The following is a 14,065-nucleotide window of genomic DNA, read 5'->3' as shown; positions in this document are numbered from 1 at the left end:
TATAACAATATATAAAATATATTTAATGTAATATATGTACAATATAAAAAAGAGAAAGAAAAAAATGGAATTATTTAATAGTGCTACAAGATGTATGGGAATATTAATGCAATTGCACCTGACTTGGTTCTAAAAATGGGGAAGGGTTAATAGAAATGATTTCTTATGACCTGGAGAGCAGGATATCTTGGGTAATCAAAGACCCCTGTAAATTTTAACCAAGCAACCTGAGTTTTAGCTTAAAATATTCATGTTTTAACTCTTTAGGTCATTGAGATTTTACTGAGAAGTACAAAACATTTGAGATCATTAGCTTAGTATGAGAAAAAATAATTTATATATATACACTCACATATATATAAAATATGCAAACATGATAGAAATAAAAATTTAATATGATAAAAATTATTTTTAAAATATTTCACTAATTTCTGCCTATCCCCAGAGAAAAAATAACAGGGTCTTTTATGAATCATATTTTTGTTCATCTATGTTACTATAGTATACCCTTAATGCGATTATCTAAAAAAATTGTATTATTTGTCTAATAACAACCCACCTCATATCACCATAGCACTAACAATCTTCTTATAAATATAAGCATAATAATGGTTACTGATATTAACATAAGCTCTTTGATGCAATTTCACTTTTCTTTTTTTTTTATTTTTTTTTCCCATTTATTTATTTTATTGTATTTTAGGTTTGGGGGTACATGTGAAGAACATGCAAAATTGTTGCATAGGAACACACATGGCAGTGTGATTGCAATTTCACTTTTCAAACACAACTGTGGGTCCTCCTTAGAGGCCCTGATGAGCCTACGTTATATTTACTTTTAAATATAAACATAAAGAAAATAAACATAGGTTCTTTGTAAGCCTGTAAAAATTTAGTATGAATTAATACACAGTTATTGTTTGTGTTTTTGAAATATTTTCCATAGCCTATCAGGTCCTCTTTAAGGACTCTGGAGATAGAAGCGTTCCTGATGAGAGTCATTTATCCAGTAACAACAAAATGTTCTCTTACTTTCACTGTCAGGGTTTAGGGCTACTCAGGCAGCCTTGGTTTCCCAGTTTCTAAAATACAATTGCTATAATGACACTGTCACTCTGTTACCATACATGAGCTGTCTGGACGCTTTGATATTTTCTGCTTGTGAACTAGATCCCATCCTTTCTTTACTGTTGAATGGCGTCTCTCCAGCAAAGCTCACCTACTTTATCCCAGTCTACTGTGGCTTCCTCATGAGCCTCGATAAACATGCTGTTCAACTCTCTTGACCCCATTTTATATGACAGCTTTCCACCTCATTTCTCAGTTTTCCTTCACAAAGTCTTTGAAAGATGTTGTCAAAAGTTATTCTCTCTTCCAGTATTTTCTTAAATTCTCTCCATTCATGCCTTTTCACCTATAATCAAGAACCTACAAGGGCCTCATATTATTATATCCAAAAGTAAATTATTAGCCCTCAGCCTGATTTATACCTTATCTGCAGTTTTGCTTTCCACAACCTCAGTCTGAAAATATAAAATGGAAAATTCCAGAAATAAATTCACAAGTTTTAAATTGCACTGCATTCTGAGTAGTGTGATGAAATGCCATGCTGTCCTTATTTGTCCTGCTTGGGATGTGAATCATCCTTTTGTCCAGTGTATTCTCACTGTCTCTGACCCCCATGCTTGTTAGTCAACTTGAATGGCAGAAAAGCAGCTTATGTAGTGTTCAGTAGAATCCAGAACTTCAGGCATCTATGAGAGGGTCTTGGAAAATATCCCATGTAAATAAATGGGGATTACTATGAACAATGTTTGCAAGTAACCGTATTTTGTTTCCTGAAAACATTTTACTCACTTGGCTTTCAACATAGCAAATTCCCTATGTTTTCTTCAACTTCCTTGATTGTTCCTTCTCATCTTTGCTTGTTCTTGTCTCTGCCTCTGATGTCTAGACCTTAGATTTTTTATCTTCATTGCTTTAGAATACTCATCTAGTCTCCACCTTTAAATGCCATCGATATTATCATGTCTCCCAAGTTTGTATCTGTAGTTTAAACCTCTTCCTTGAACTCCAGACTCAGATTAACTCTCAGACATCTTCCCCTGGATATTTAATTGGGATCTTAAATTTTTCATAGCCACCTGCTAGCTCCTGGGATTTTCTTCCAAACATGGTCATAGAGTATGCCCAGGGTTAGAACTGACAACACCATTCTTCCAGTTGCTACAGCTGAAAACTTTGTACTCATGTTTAACTCTACTCTTTTCTTTATATTCCATATCCAGTCAACAAAGCATAGCTGAATGGGGCTAGAAATGGAAACAACAACAACAACAAACGAACAAACAAAAAACTCAGTGCCACCTGTTGTCACTTTACACTAGGGATTGCTGCCCTAAAGTGTGTTCTCAGTGCTACTCAGCAAGCACATGCGATTTCCCCACTACATTTCCTCCCCCACTCTCCTCAATGAATAACACAGTTTTCTTCTGTCTTCTTTAACATCTGTCTTCTACTTCCCTATTCCTAGCCTCAACTGATGATCTTACATACTATTTCACTGAAAAAATAGAAACAGCAAGAAAAGAACTTTCAGAAGTTCCAGCACCACTTCTACCCGCTTGTAAAGTCAGTCTTTTCTCGTATAACCCAAGTAAACTGTCCGTGTTTCTTTTATGCAGAACCTCTCTCTGCCTGTTCAACGTTACTGCTGAAAATTTTTCTGTCTACCAGACTTTTCTATCAGCAACGTAACACGCTTTTACTTCTCACATCTTAAAAATATCTTCTCTTGATCTCACTTCTCCTTCTAGCTAACATACCATTTTTCTCTCATTTCCTTTCCATTTTCCTCCTTTCCTTTATACTCCTCAAAAGAATTCACTGCATTCACTTTCTTTAACCTTTCCCTTCTGAGTCTCTCTTTTTAACTCAGTCCAATCAGGCTCTGGCTGTCACCATTCAACAGAAACTGTTCTTATCCAAGTCATCTAGATCCAGTGATCTGTTCTCAATCTTCATTTGACACAGATAGTATCACCCTCCTCCATAAAATACTTAAACTTGAATTGGCTTCCGGGACATGAGGCACCACTCTGGTTTTTTCCTCCCATTTTTATGCCTTCTCTTTCTGTCATTTTGGTAATTTTCTAATTTATTTCTCCAGCCTAAACTTATGTAAACTCCAGACTCATACCTCCAGCCCTTGACTTGACAAGATCACTTGAATACCTATTTGGAACAGCAAATGCAACACATCCAAAATTGAGATTCTGTTTCCCCCAACAACCTTCAAACCTGTCTCCTGACCTGCTCAGATTAAAGACTTTGAAATCCTATTAATTTCTCTTTTTCTCATACTACACCTTTGCTATCAATTAATCCTGTCATGTCTGCTTTCAAGTATCTCCAGAATGTCCCATTTTTGTCTGCATTGCTACCATCCTGTATTAGTCTGTTTTCACACTGCTGTAAAGAATGACCTGAGACTGGGTAATTTATAAAGGAAAGAGGTTTGATTGACTCACAGTTCTGCATGGCTGGGGAGGTTTCAGGAAACTCATGATCATGGCGGAAGGTGAAGGGGAAGCAAGGCACATCTTACATGATGGCAGGAGAGAGAGAATGAAGGGAGAAGTACCACTTTTAAACTATCAGATCTCATCAAAACTCACTCATTATAAAGAGAATAGCCTGGGGGAAACCACCCCGTGATCCCATCAGCTCCCACCAGGTCTCTTCCTCAACACCTGGGAATTACAATTCAAGGTGAGATTTGGGTGGGAGCACAGAGCCAAAGCATATTATACCTTGAACCTGACCATTCTCAATTTTTGTCTGGATTTTTGCAATATTCTTCTCTTTCCTTTTTTTGTCCTCTACTCTCTTCAGTAAAGTCAGATATTGTCACCCCTCTGCTTAAAATGTCCCAGTTGTTTCCCATCTCATTCAAAATTACAGCCAAAAAATAGTTGTGAGCTGTCTAATTTAATGTCTTCTTATTCTACCCTCATTCATTGTCCTTGCAACACCCTGGTCTCTGCATAAATCTGAAACATGAGAAGCACGCGTTGGCCTCAAGGCTTTGTCCCTGCGGTTCCCTTGGTGGTGGGTGTCCTTTACTTGCATAGCTACATGACTTGCTTCCTCACCTACCTCCTTTAGCCATTTACCTAATTGCCAACTTTTCTATAAAGTGTTCATTGATCATTGATACAATTACAGCCCTTTGCTCTAACATTTTCAATTTTCTTCCTCATTTCATTTTTATTAGCCCTTTTACTATTACTCATTTGTCTTGTGTTCTTATTGTTATCTCCCCTAATATCCACACCCCCCTCACTCTTATATGTAAAATTCATGAGAACAGAGGTTTTTTTTTCTTTTTCCTGCTGTGCTCTTAGACTTTATACTTGGGCAGACATATGACATGTATTTGCTAAGTTTTTGTCAAATGAATGAATGAGCACATAGTGATTTTTACTCTATCATCATTGCCTACTCACTTATGAATTCTCCACACTAGATTCTAAGCTTTTCAATAGTGATAGTATACATAGGTATTTACTATAATGTCAAGTATTGTGAAGGGTCTAAAATTTTACCCGACTGGTAAGGAAACAAGTTAGACTGCATTGTTTCATGGATGCTGACAGAAGAGGTAAGATTCCTGTGTCACTGACAGATGACTTTATCACTAATGTTGTGACAAATGTTGTGAGCAACATATTTGCATTTGTCCTTCTTGCTCCCCATATTCCCAGAATAAGGGGCAACAGAGAGGTGCCCAGGTAGATAGGTATACACGTGAAGCAGGCTTGCATCACCGTGAGAGAGGCCCTAAACTTACGGAAGTTAAATCTTTTATAATGGGCTGCAAACAAAGTTTTCTGACCTTTTCTTTAGAAGGAGACATTATCTTTATTCTACAGGCTAATAACTTGCCTTCTGTTGTAGAAGGGGTCACTATCTGTCTTTCATAGCTCTGCTATTTAAATATCCTTGAAAGGGCTGGAGCAAAGGGGCAGTTAATGGCCCTGCTCATAACCTGTGTAGAAATGTAAGAGACCCATGAGGAATTGTCTCCCAATAGTATCTGCATTGTCTAGATCTCAGGAGACCTTTGAAGCCATAGGTAGAACAGTGTAATTAATTATTCTTACTTCAAATACAATAATGATTTAGTTATTTATGTTATTGACATTGTTTAAAGATTTATTTCTATTCATTTATATACACATCTTTAAAATAATTTTATGATACTTTTGCAAACATTCCCTTACTATTGTATATTTTGTTTTAAATAATTAATGACTATTAACTATTGATGAAGTCTAGAATTTAATTGCCTCAACCTTATGATAACTTCAAACACATAACCATTAAAATGCATGGAAAAGGCTGAAACTCAAAAGAATTACAGTGCTACAGAACATTTTCCAAAATAGAGAATATGGTATTCATGCATTTGGAGTTTATAACAAATGCTTAATCAAATAAAGGACAACCTCTATGAACCTAAGCCAACATACTAGAATACTCAATTAACTTTTGTCCTCCTTCACGCAACTTTCAGTAGGGACACAAAATCTAGGGGAAAAAAAATCTTAAAAGGGACAAGAAGAGTCAATGTGGTGGGCTTAACAACCTTTATTATTGTGTGGTTTGACACCTATTTCCAGACTCTGTCCTGTGGTCATGATATTTTGATTTTATATTATATTCTGTTAAAAACACATAGCGTTGTGCTTGGTATAGGACAGCTGTTTAAAACTGTTATAGTTATTCTTAATGATTTAACTTAATAGAAGCTGTATAATTTTAAAGGGCATAAGCTTTGCCATCAGGTCTGTGTTAGAATCATCACAGGAGTTATGAGCACTGAAAAATTATATGTCACTCCTCTTTCAATTTCATATTTCTCATATTTAAAACAGAGACATGGGCCAGATGCAGTGGCTCACACCTGTTAACCCAACACTTTGGGAAGCTGAGGAGGGTGGATCACTTGAGGTCAAGAGTTCAAGACCACCCTGGCCAACATGGTGAAACCGCATCTCTACTAAAAATACATACATTAGTCAGGCGTCCAGCTACTCAGGAGATTGAGGCATGAGAATCGCTTGAACCTGGGAGGTGGAGGCTGCAGTGAGCTGAGATCGTGCCACTGCACTCCAGCCTGGGTATGGAGCAAAACTCTGTCTCCAAATAAATAAAATAAAATAATAAAATAAAATAGAATATAAAAATGGGACACAACCAGGCACAGTGGATTACCACTTGTAAACCCTGCACTTTGGGAGGCCGAGGCAGGAGGACGCTTGAACCCTCAGACCAGCATAGGCAACATGGGGAGACCCCATCTCAACAAAAATTAAAAAAAATAAAAGATTGCCACGCATGGTGGCACACAACTGTGTTCCCGGCTACTCAGGAGGCTGAGGCAGGAGAATTGTCTGTGCCTGGGAGGTTGAGGCTGCCGTGAGCTGAGGTCACGTCACTGCACTCCATATTGGGCAACTGAATGAGACCGTCTCAAAATAAAAATAAATAAGATAGGGACAACAGTATTTCCTTTGATATTCCATGAGGATTAAATAAGATGACATATGTATCAACAGATGTTTTTTACACTACATGTATATTCTTTCTGATTCAGATCTTTCTGTAAGTCACAACGGCACCTCTCACCTGGGTCTGGGTTTTAACTTTTTAAAATTACTACTCACATGCTCAGCCTTCGTTTTGTTTTTGTTTTATTTTGTTTTTCTCACTCAACATGAGCATCTTGCCTCTGTGACTAACACCAGAAGGAGTTCAACTGTTCAAAGTTCAACCACATGATGTGTCAGGACGTATTTCCTTCTAGGAATTTTTAAATCTTTGTGTGAGGCTCACATTACCAGCTTAGACTTCAGACTTCTCTTTTGTACACTTCGTGTTTGTTCCTTGCCAACAGACCTCAGTAGAATCATCCTAAACCATCAGAGAAGTTCTGAGACAGTGAATCTGAAATGATAAAGGCTGTTTTTGAACTTCTTCCCTCCCCCCACTGCACGAGGATTTTTGGCTTCTACACAAATTCAATTTCTTTTATCTCAATGAAGAGCTCAAATAATGACAGGGTTGGACCTGTGAGCCAGCCCACAAAGTATCCCCTAATGCCTTTTTTCCAGGGGCAACTGATGTAATGATATTTACATAATTAGTAGAGGTCATTCAGGTAATTTTTCTCACGGTAACTAAAAGCTGCTGTAGAATCATTAGCTTTTCAACCTATAGCCATAGTATAGACAGTCATAATTTTATTTTTAATGTACTTTGGGCTTTGAGGTACATGTGCTAAATAGGAATTTTGTGTCAGTGGGCATCATGTTATGCCTGTCACAGCCCCTAGCACAAAGCTTGCTATACACCAAACCCCGAGTAAATGCTAATTGCAATTATTATTGCAAATAATGAGAATTTTGATGATGATGACTGAGAAAGTTAATAATGCTTCAGAAGCAGTGAAAAATTCTTGAACCTCAATTATTAAAACATTCCCGGGCTACTGTATTTCTCCTTTTCTAACTTAGAAATTTTATATATGTATACGCATGGGTGTGTGTATGTATACACACATACTATATTTATATTTATGATATATAATTATATGTAGAAATTATATATATATATATATATATATATATATATATAAAATTTTTCAAAGCTGTTCTAGTGAAGCACATATTCAATTAATAGCTAACTAGAGGGCGAGGTGGCTCACACCTGTAATCCCAGCACTTTGGGAGACTGAGGTGGATAGATCACCTGAGGTTGGGAGTTTGAGACCAGCCTGACTAACATGGATAAACCCCATTTCTACTAAAAATAAAATTAGCTGGGCGTGATAGCACATGCCTGTAATCTCAAATACTCGGGAGGTTGAGGCAGGAGAATTGCTTGAACCTGGGAGGCGGAGGTTGTGGTGAGCCAAGACTGCACCGTTGCACTTCAGCCTGGGCAACAGGAGCGAAACTCCATCTCAAAAAGATAAATTAATAAATAAAATAAAATAAATGATTGATTATTACATTTATGATCGATCAAGGAAAGTTTTTAAATCTGAGTATAAAGAACACTAGAAATGCATATTTGAATTTTAACAGCATAATTATCTTTTGAAAAATCACTATCTTTGAAGAGTCTTATCTAAGAGAACGACAAAGTCACTGCAATGATTTTTGAAATTTTGCTACCATTGGAATAGCCTCTTATTTCTATAGCATTATCTCCCTGAATAGCAGATAATAAGGTTTCCTTTCCAGGTAGGTGTGTGAGATAGATATTATACAGTAGCAATAACCTGTTTTCCTCTTATATTTACATAACAATAACTCCTAGATCCAGTCCCCAAGATTGTCTGAAATAAGAATCAAAAGCATTTGCTTCCTAGGTATCAAAATGACATCTACGTACTTTGAAAACCCTAGACTCTGTGTATATTTATGTGTTGTTTGTATATTATATACTTATGGAGATAGCTTTTAACTGTATGAAGACAAATATCCTTTGCATTTTATTTCTAACTTGTATTATTTACTATTATTATTTTAAATTTTTGAGCAGTATATGATTTTGCTTTACCACACATTTGTAAACTTTACTTGAAAAATCTTTAAATATAGTAAAGCTTTCATTTCACTTGTTTTTGTCTTTATATACTGAAGTATAACTGTCTCTTGCATATTAAAGTAGATGTGTTATTTTTAAAGTTTTTGTTTTTAGATATATAGATGTATTTATACATTCCCTTTGGTTCTGATAAGATTCAGAACTACTTTGCTAGTCAAATTGGGGCCAGGAAATTTGATAGAAAGCAAATATGCTTTTGAAATTAGACATTTCATAGAAACTATAAAAACTTAGAAGGTGCTTGTAATATTATCATCTCACATTCTTCTCCATGTAGAAGAGGCATTTTCAAGATTCAAAAGGATAATTTCATCATTAGGTTAAAATGCTCTTACAATTAGGTTAAATTCCGTATAACTTTGTTATTAGATTAAAATGATTTTATAATTTTAACTTTTGTAATCTCATTTAGTGATTTAGTTTATACCTTTTTACCCTAAACTCACTGTTTACTTCCTAATTTATTTTACAAGGGTATGCCTACACAGTTTATGACTATATTCCTGGATAAAAATAACTAATGGGTAAGAATTTCAGTGTAATCATCATCAATGAAATTGAACTTCATTTTACCTTGGTCTGTGTAGTAACAGCTGAATGTTCATTCCAAGTAAATTCAGATTATGCCTTTTTGGTTTACTTTTGTTCAATTTAATGACATTTAACACTTATTGTCAACAGTTTAAGAAAGAATATTAGCCTATGAGTCACAATATTTGGGTTACGATCCCACTCTATAACTTCTTAACTATTTGACCTTGCATACATTAATAACTACTCTCAACTTCTCTGTCCTCTTTTATAAAATAACAACAGAAATACCTTCCTATAGGGCTGTTTGTGAAAGTTAGATCTATATATTCCACACAGGGTCTGTTACATAGAGTGTTCAGTAACTATTAGCTGTACTATTACACTACTAACATTATAATTTCTCTTTCTCATTTTCCTTTTTTCTTCTTCCTCTTCTAGAATATCTTTGCAGAATATAACTGATTTCTCTGCATATTTATCTGAAAATAGTTCAAATTTTTTATTTCTGCAACAGTTAGGCAGTGCATGTAATACTTTGTGAAATACTAAGCTCTATACAAATCTGGGGTACACATTGTATTAAATAGAGTGTATTTGAGATTCTTCACATGTTAAATTGTTTAGAAGTAGCAGCTTTTCATGGTTAACATAAAACAACATGCAGAAACAATGACGCCTTCCAGCTGATGTAATAGTAGCTGGGAAACTAACATTAAGTATCAGCATGAATTAGATATACCTTGGCAATTCTATAAGCAACCAAACTGAATGATGCTGTTTCTTAGAATATTTGGAAAAAAAATTGAATTTCTTGAATTGAGAATTCTGCCTTGTCAATTTCCAGTATGGAAAGTGCAACTCCATTTTTGCAAATGAGAAAGGATCCTTTTTTTTTATGTTCTCAAATTTGTCCCTTCATGCCCTTCATGTACATAGAGAAGCATAAGAAGGTGATTTCCATTTGAACTCTGCCTTTTCAAAGTGTGGGGGCCGTTTGGAGAGCCAGCATAAGAGCCATATTTTTGTTCTTCAGTTTCCAAGTGTGATTTTGAAGCAAACAGCTGTGGTTGGTTTGAAGCAATTAGTGGTGACCATTTTGATTGGGTACGGAGCTCTCAGAGTGAACTTTCTGCTGATTTTGAGCACCAGGCTCCACCTCGGGATCATAGTCTCAACACATCTCAAGGTAAGAAGCAAACAGGGACTCTCTAACCACTGCTACTTACTGTGCAGTTAAACCTCAGAAGAGAGAGGGAAACTGGTATGGTTCTGTGATACTACAGCAAACTGTCAGTTGGAATATTGTCAATTATAATTCTGCTGCATGGACTGATTCCTTTATGGGTGGTACAGATGGCATATAGATATATTTCTGCCTGAAATTATTAATTGTTTTTGGTATCATTTAGCATGAGATGTAGATAGTGGTTCGGCATTTATGAGAGCAAATTTGACTAAGAGGAGTCACTGATTTGTTTTTTGTTGTATAACTTTAATTTCAGTTGGACAGTGATCTTGCTCAGTGTAGGGTTAAGAGACAGATGTCTCATTTTAGAGTCCAGTAGGTTAATGAAGGTTTTGTTTTTGTGTCTCAACAGGGCATTTTATGTTCATTCTGAAGGAAAGCAGCAGCTTGTGGCAAGTTGCTAGGCTCCAGAGCCCAACTTTCAGCCAGACAGGACCTGGATGCATACTTTCCTTCTGGTAAATGTTAAACAAAGTGATCAGTTACCCTATTGGTCAAGGATTTGCAAGCACTCTTCTGCACTTACGCATTACTGTGGTTTACTGCTGGTTTTACTCCAAAAATAACTGTTGCATTCAATTCACACAATTTGCATTTTACTTAGGAGCATGTTATCAGTATATGTTGCTTTTTTCCTTAGTATGAAAGGGGCTTTTTCCCTCCAACTGTGGATTATAATTTAATTAAGATTGCTTCCTCTTGTTCTGTACTGAGCTCCTTGAGACAAGTTCCCAGGGTTGTGAGAATCACAGAGAGTGTGCTTTAGCAGATAAGCTCTTGCAAATGGACAGCTACCGTTATTGCAGGAAAGAAAAATGTCTTTTATGATAATTCATGAAAATTGACTGTTGACTGAGTAGAAAAGTCTAAAGGCTACATATGTAGTCTATTCTATAAATCACTTGCATTTCTTACATTTACTCTTTTTTAGGTTCTATAACTATGGCCTGTCAGTGGGAGCAGCTGAGCTGCGACTACATATGGAAAAATCTCATGACTCAACAGTGCTTTGGAGAGTATTATACAATCAGGGCAACCAATGGTCGGAGGCAATCATTCAGCTAGGGCGCCTTTCTCAGCCCTTCCACTTGTCACTAGATAAAGTCAGTCTGGGCATTTATGATGGGGTCTCAGCTATTGATGACATCCGATTTGAAAATTGTACTCTCCCCCTTCCTGCTGAGAGCTGTGAAGGGCCGGATCATTTCTGGTGTCACCACACCAGGGCTTGCATAGAAAAGCTTCAGTTATGTGATCTGGTGGATGACTGTGGTGATCGTACTGATGAAGTCAACTGTGGTAAGTTCTTTTTGGTTGGGGGATTCTCTTTCTCATTTTGAAAGTGATGACCTTAATGAGTTCACTCTGTCTTGCCAATCAAACCGATAACAGTAATCATAGCTCCAAAGCTGATGAATGTTATGTGTGGTTAATTAGTCAATTTATTAAGTAGATTTATTAGATACTAGATACCAAATACTAGAGATATAATGATAAACGCAACTACAGAGTCCCTGCCCTTGTGGGGGCTTATAATCTTATCGAAATACAAATATCTATATATTTAATAAAGAGATATTAAATGGTAGCTTTGTGCTGTGACTTTAATAGTAACAGTGGACTTTCTAGAGATTATAGAAAGTTTATAGATCAGAAAGTTCTTAGATCAGATCTAGAAAAATCACAAGTTAAAGGATGTATCTAAAAGCCCTGAGATGTGGGTGCACGGCAGATGGAAAATAGCAGTGTGGCTACAGCAAGGAGATGAAGGGGAAAGAGGGCCCAAAATATGGAAAGGATGAAGGTGTGGGGAAGGTCAGATTTGCAGGCCTTTGTAGTAAGTTTCCATACAGTTTGAATCTACTGCCGGTATTGCCCACCACACTTACTGATGCGTAGTTGTTTTTTTCATTTTTTATTACAAAACTCTGTCAAGAAAAGAAAAGGTTTGCATCTTTCCTTGGACTCAGATTCCTCATCCAGAAATAGCAATGATTTTTAAAACTCAAGATATTTGAATATTACATTTTTTAAATAAATTACTCATATTTTCTGAAATTTATTTTATAAATTATTTATTAAATTTATTTTATGTGTTAGATTTATGTTCATGAAATAGGGATGCTAATTACAAACCAAAGTAGAAACATAAAATGCTTACTACATCATAGAAAACATTTAAAAATTTCCATATAAATCATTGTAGAGAGTTTTGCACATATGTAATCTTCAGTACCCATATTATCAAAGGTATATCAAAGTCAGGCCTAGTAAACTCAGAATTACCATGCCTCTCATGAAATTTACACACTAGTATTTGAGTGGATATAATTAAAATTTGTGATTTGGACAATGACTAGCATACAAAGTGTAACTTTTCCTAAGGCCAATTTATTTTTGCAAATTTAGAAAGCCTTTTCCCCTTTTCAAGTTCTCTAATTCCCACTCATTAAAAAATGGTGATTTGCTGCTAAAAATAAGCAAATTGCCCCTAAAACTTCCCTATATTCGCTTAGCAGAATTGGATTGTGGGAGTCCAACAATAATATCACAAAACCTCTTGTGATTATGTATTAGTGGAAGAATGTCAATTTCTCACACGGCCTTCCCTCAAGGCATATTACTTCATTACATAGCATACATTAGAGATCTACAAATCCATGTTGTATTTCCTGAAATATATTTAGAGATGTGGTCTTTTACGGAAAGGTGGAGCTAGGCATATTCCCTTTGGAAGTGAAGTTTGAGCGTGCAGACAGCACCAAGACAGACAATAGAAAAATATGTTTGCTTTAGCATCAGTTTTATGTCAGAAATGCAGCAGCTTGTCATTCACAAGTTGATTAGTCACAAGTGAGGAAATATCAAAAGGAAGCTCATCTCCCACTTGACATTTACTCAGTTGGTTTCCTTCATAAGGTCTAAGCTCCTCTTCTGTGATTTTTCTAAGGCAGATGACTTCTTCTTGCCTGGCTGCCTTTATTCACATTCCCTTTTATTTATTGTTGCAGAATATTTGTTCGCTTTTGGCACCAAGTGCCATTACTAAGATGAATAGTTAAAGGACAGTTGACATTTACTTTTAAAAAACTAACATGTAAATGAAGCTAAAATGTGGAACTACTTGTTAATTCTAAAACCTGTTCCCTTCTCTCAAAGACTTTCAAATGCCCATTTTATATTATTTATCCTAAGGTGAATATCAGGTGTCAGTATATCCTCACATTCTGAAAAATGAACGCGTTCCTAAATTACCTTAGAAATTTAGATAGAGTGTTCAATTATTGACTATGGTAGATGTCACCCTTACCTGGGGGCTTCCAAGATCCCCAGTGGATGTCTGAAACTGAGAAAAGTACCTAGTCCTATATATATTGTTCTTTTTTTCTGTACATAAATACTTATGATAAAGTTCTTTTTTGTTTTTTTTTTTAAGATGACAGAGTCTCCCTCTGTTGCCCAGGCTGGAGACAGTGACGGGATCTCTGCTCACTGCAACCTCCACCTCCCGGGTCAAGCGATTCTCCTACCTCAGCCTCCCAAGTAGCTGGGACTACAGGCGCCTGCCACCATGCCCAGCTATTTTTTCTTTCTTTTTTTTTTTTT

At 36.1% G+C, this 14,065-nt stretch overlaps 1 protein-coding gene across 1 annotated transcript in view; it reads left to right on the top strand.

Moving 5' to 3' along the window:
• Nucleotides 1–14,065, top strand: part of MALRD1 (MAM and LDL receptor class A domain containing 1) — a 538,747-nt gene that overhangs the window by 122,013 nt on the left and 402,669 nt on the right. The window contains exons 15-17 of the mRNA XM_037738994.1: nucleotides 10,247–10,399; nucleotides 10,812–10,917; nucleotides 11,391–11,758. Coding sequence (XP_037594922.1) covers nucleotides 10,247–10,399; nucleotides 10,812–10,917; nucleotides 11,391–11,758 — 627 coding nt within the window. The remainder of the gene's footprint in view (nucleotides 1–10,246; nucleotides 10,400–10,811; nucleotides 10,918–11,390; nucleotides 11,759–14,065) is intronic.

The sequence above is a fragment of the Cebus imitator genome, unplaced genomic scaffold, assembly GCF_001604975.1.
Source record: "Cebus imitator isolate Cc_AM_T3 unplaced genomic scaffold, Cebus_imitator-1.0 Scaffold61, whole genome shotgun sequence".
Lineage (NCBI taxonomy): Eukaryota > Metazoa > Chordata > Mammalia > Primates > Cebidae > Cebus > Cebus imitator.
Note: the sequence above shows the minus strand (reverse complement) of the source record. Positions and strands in the feature narration are given on the sequence as shown.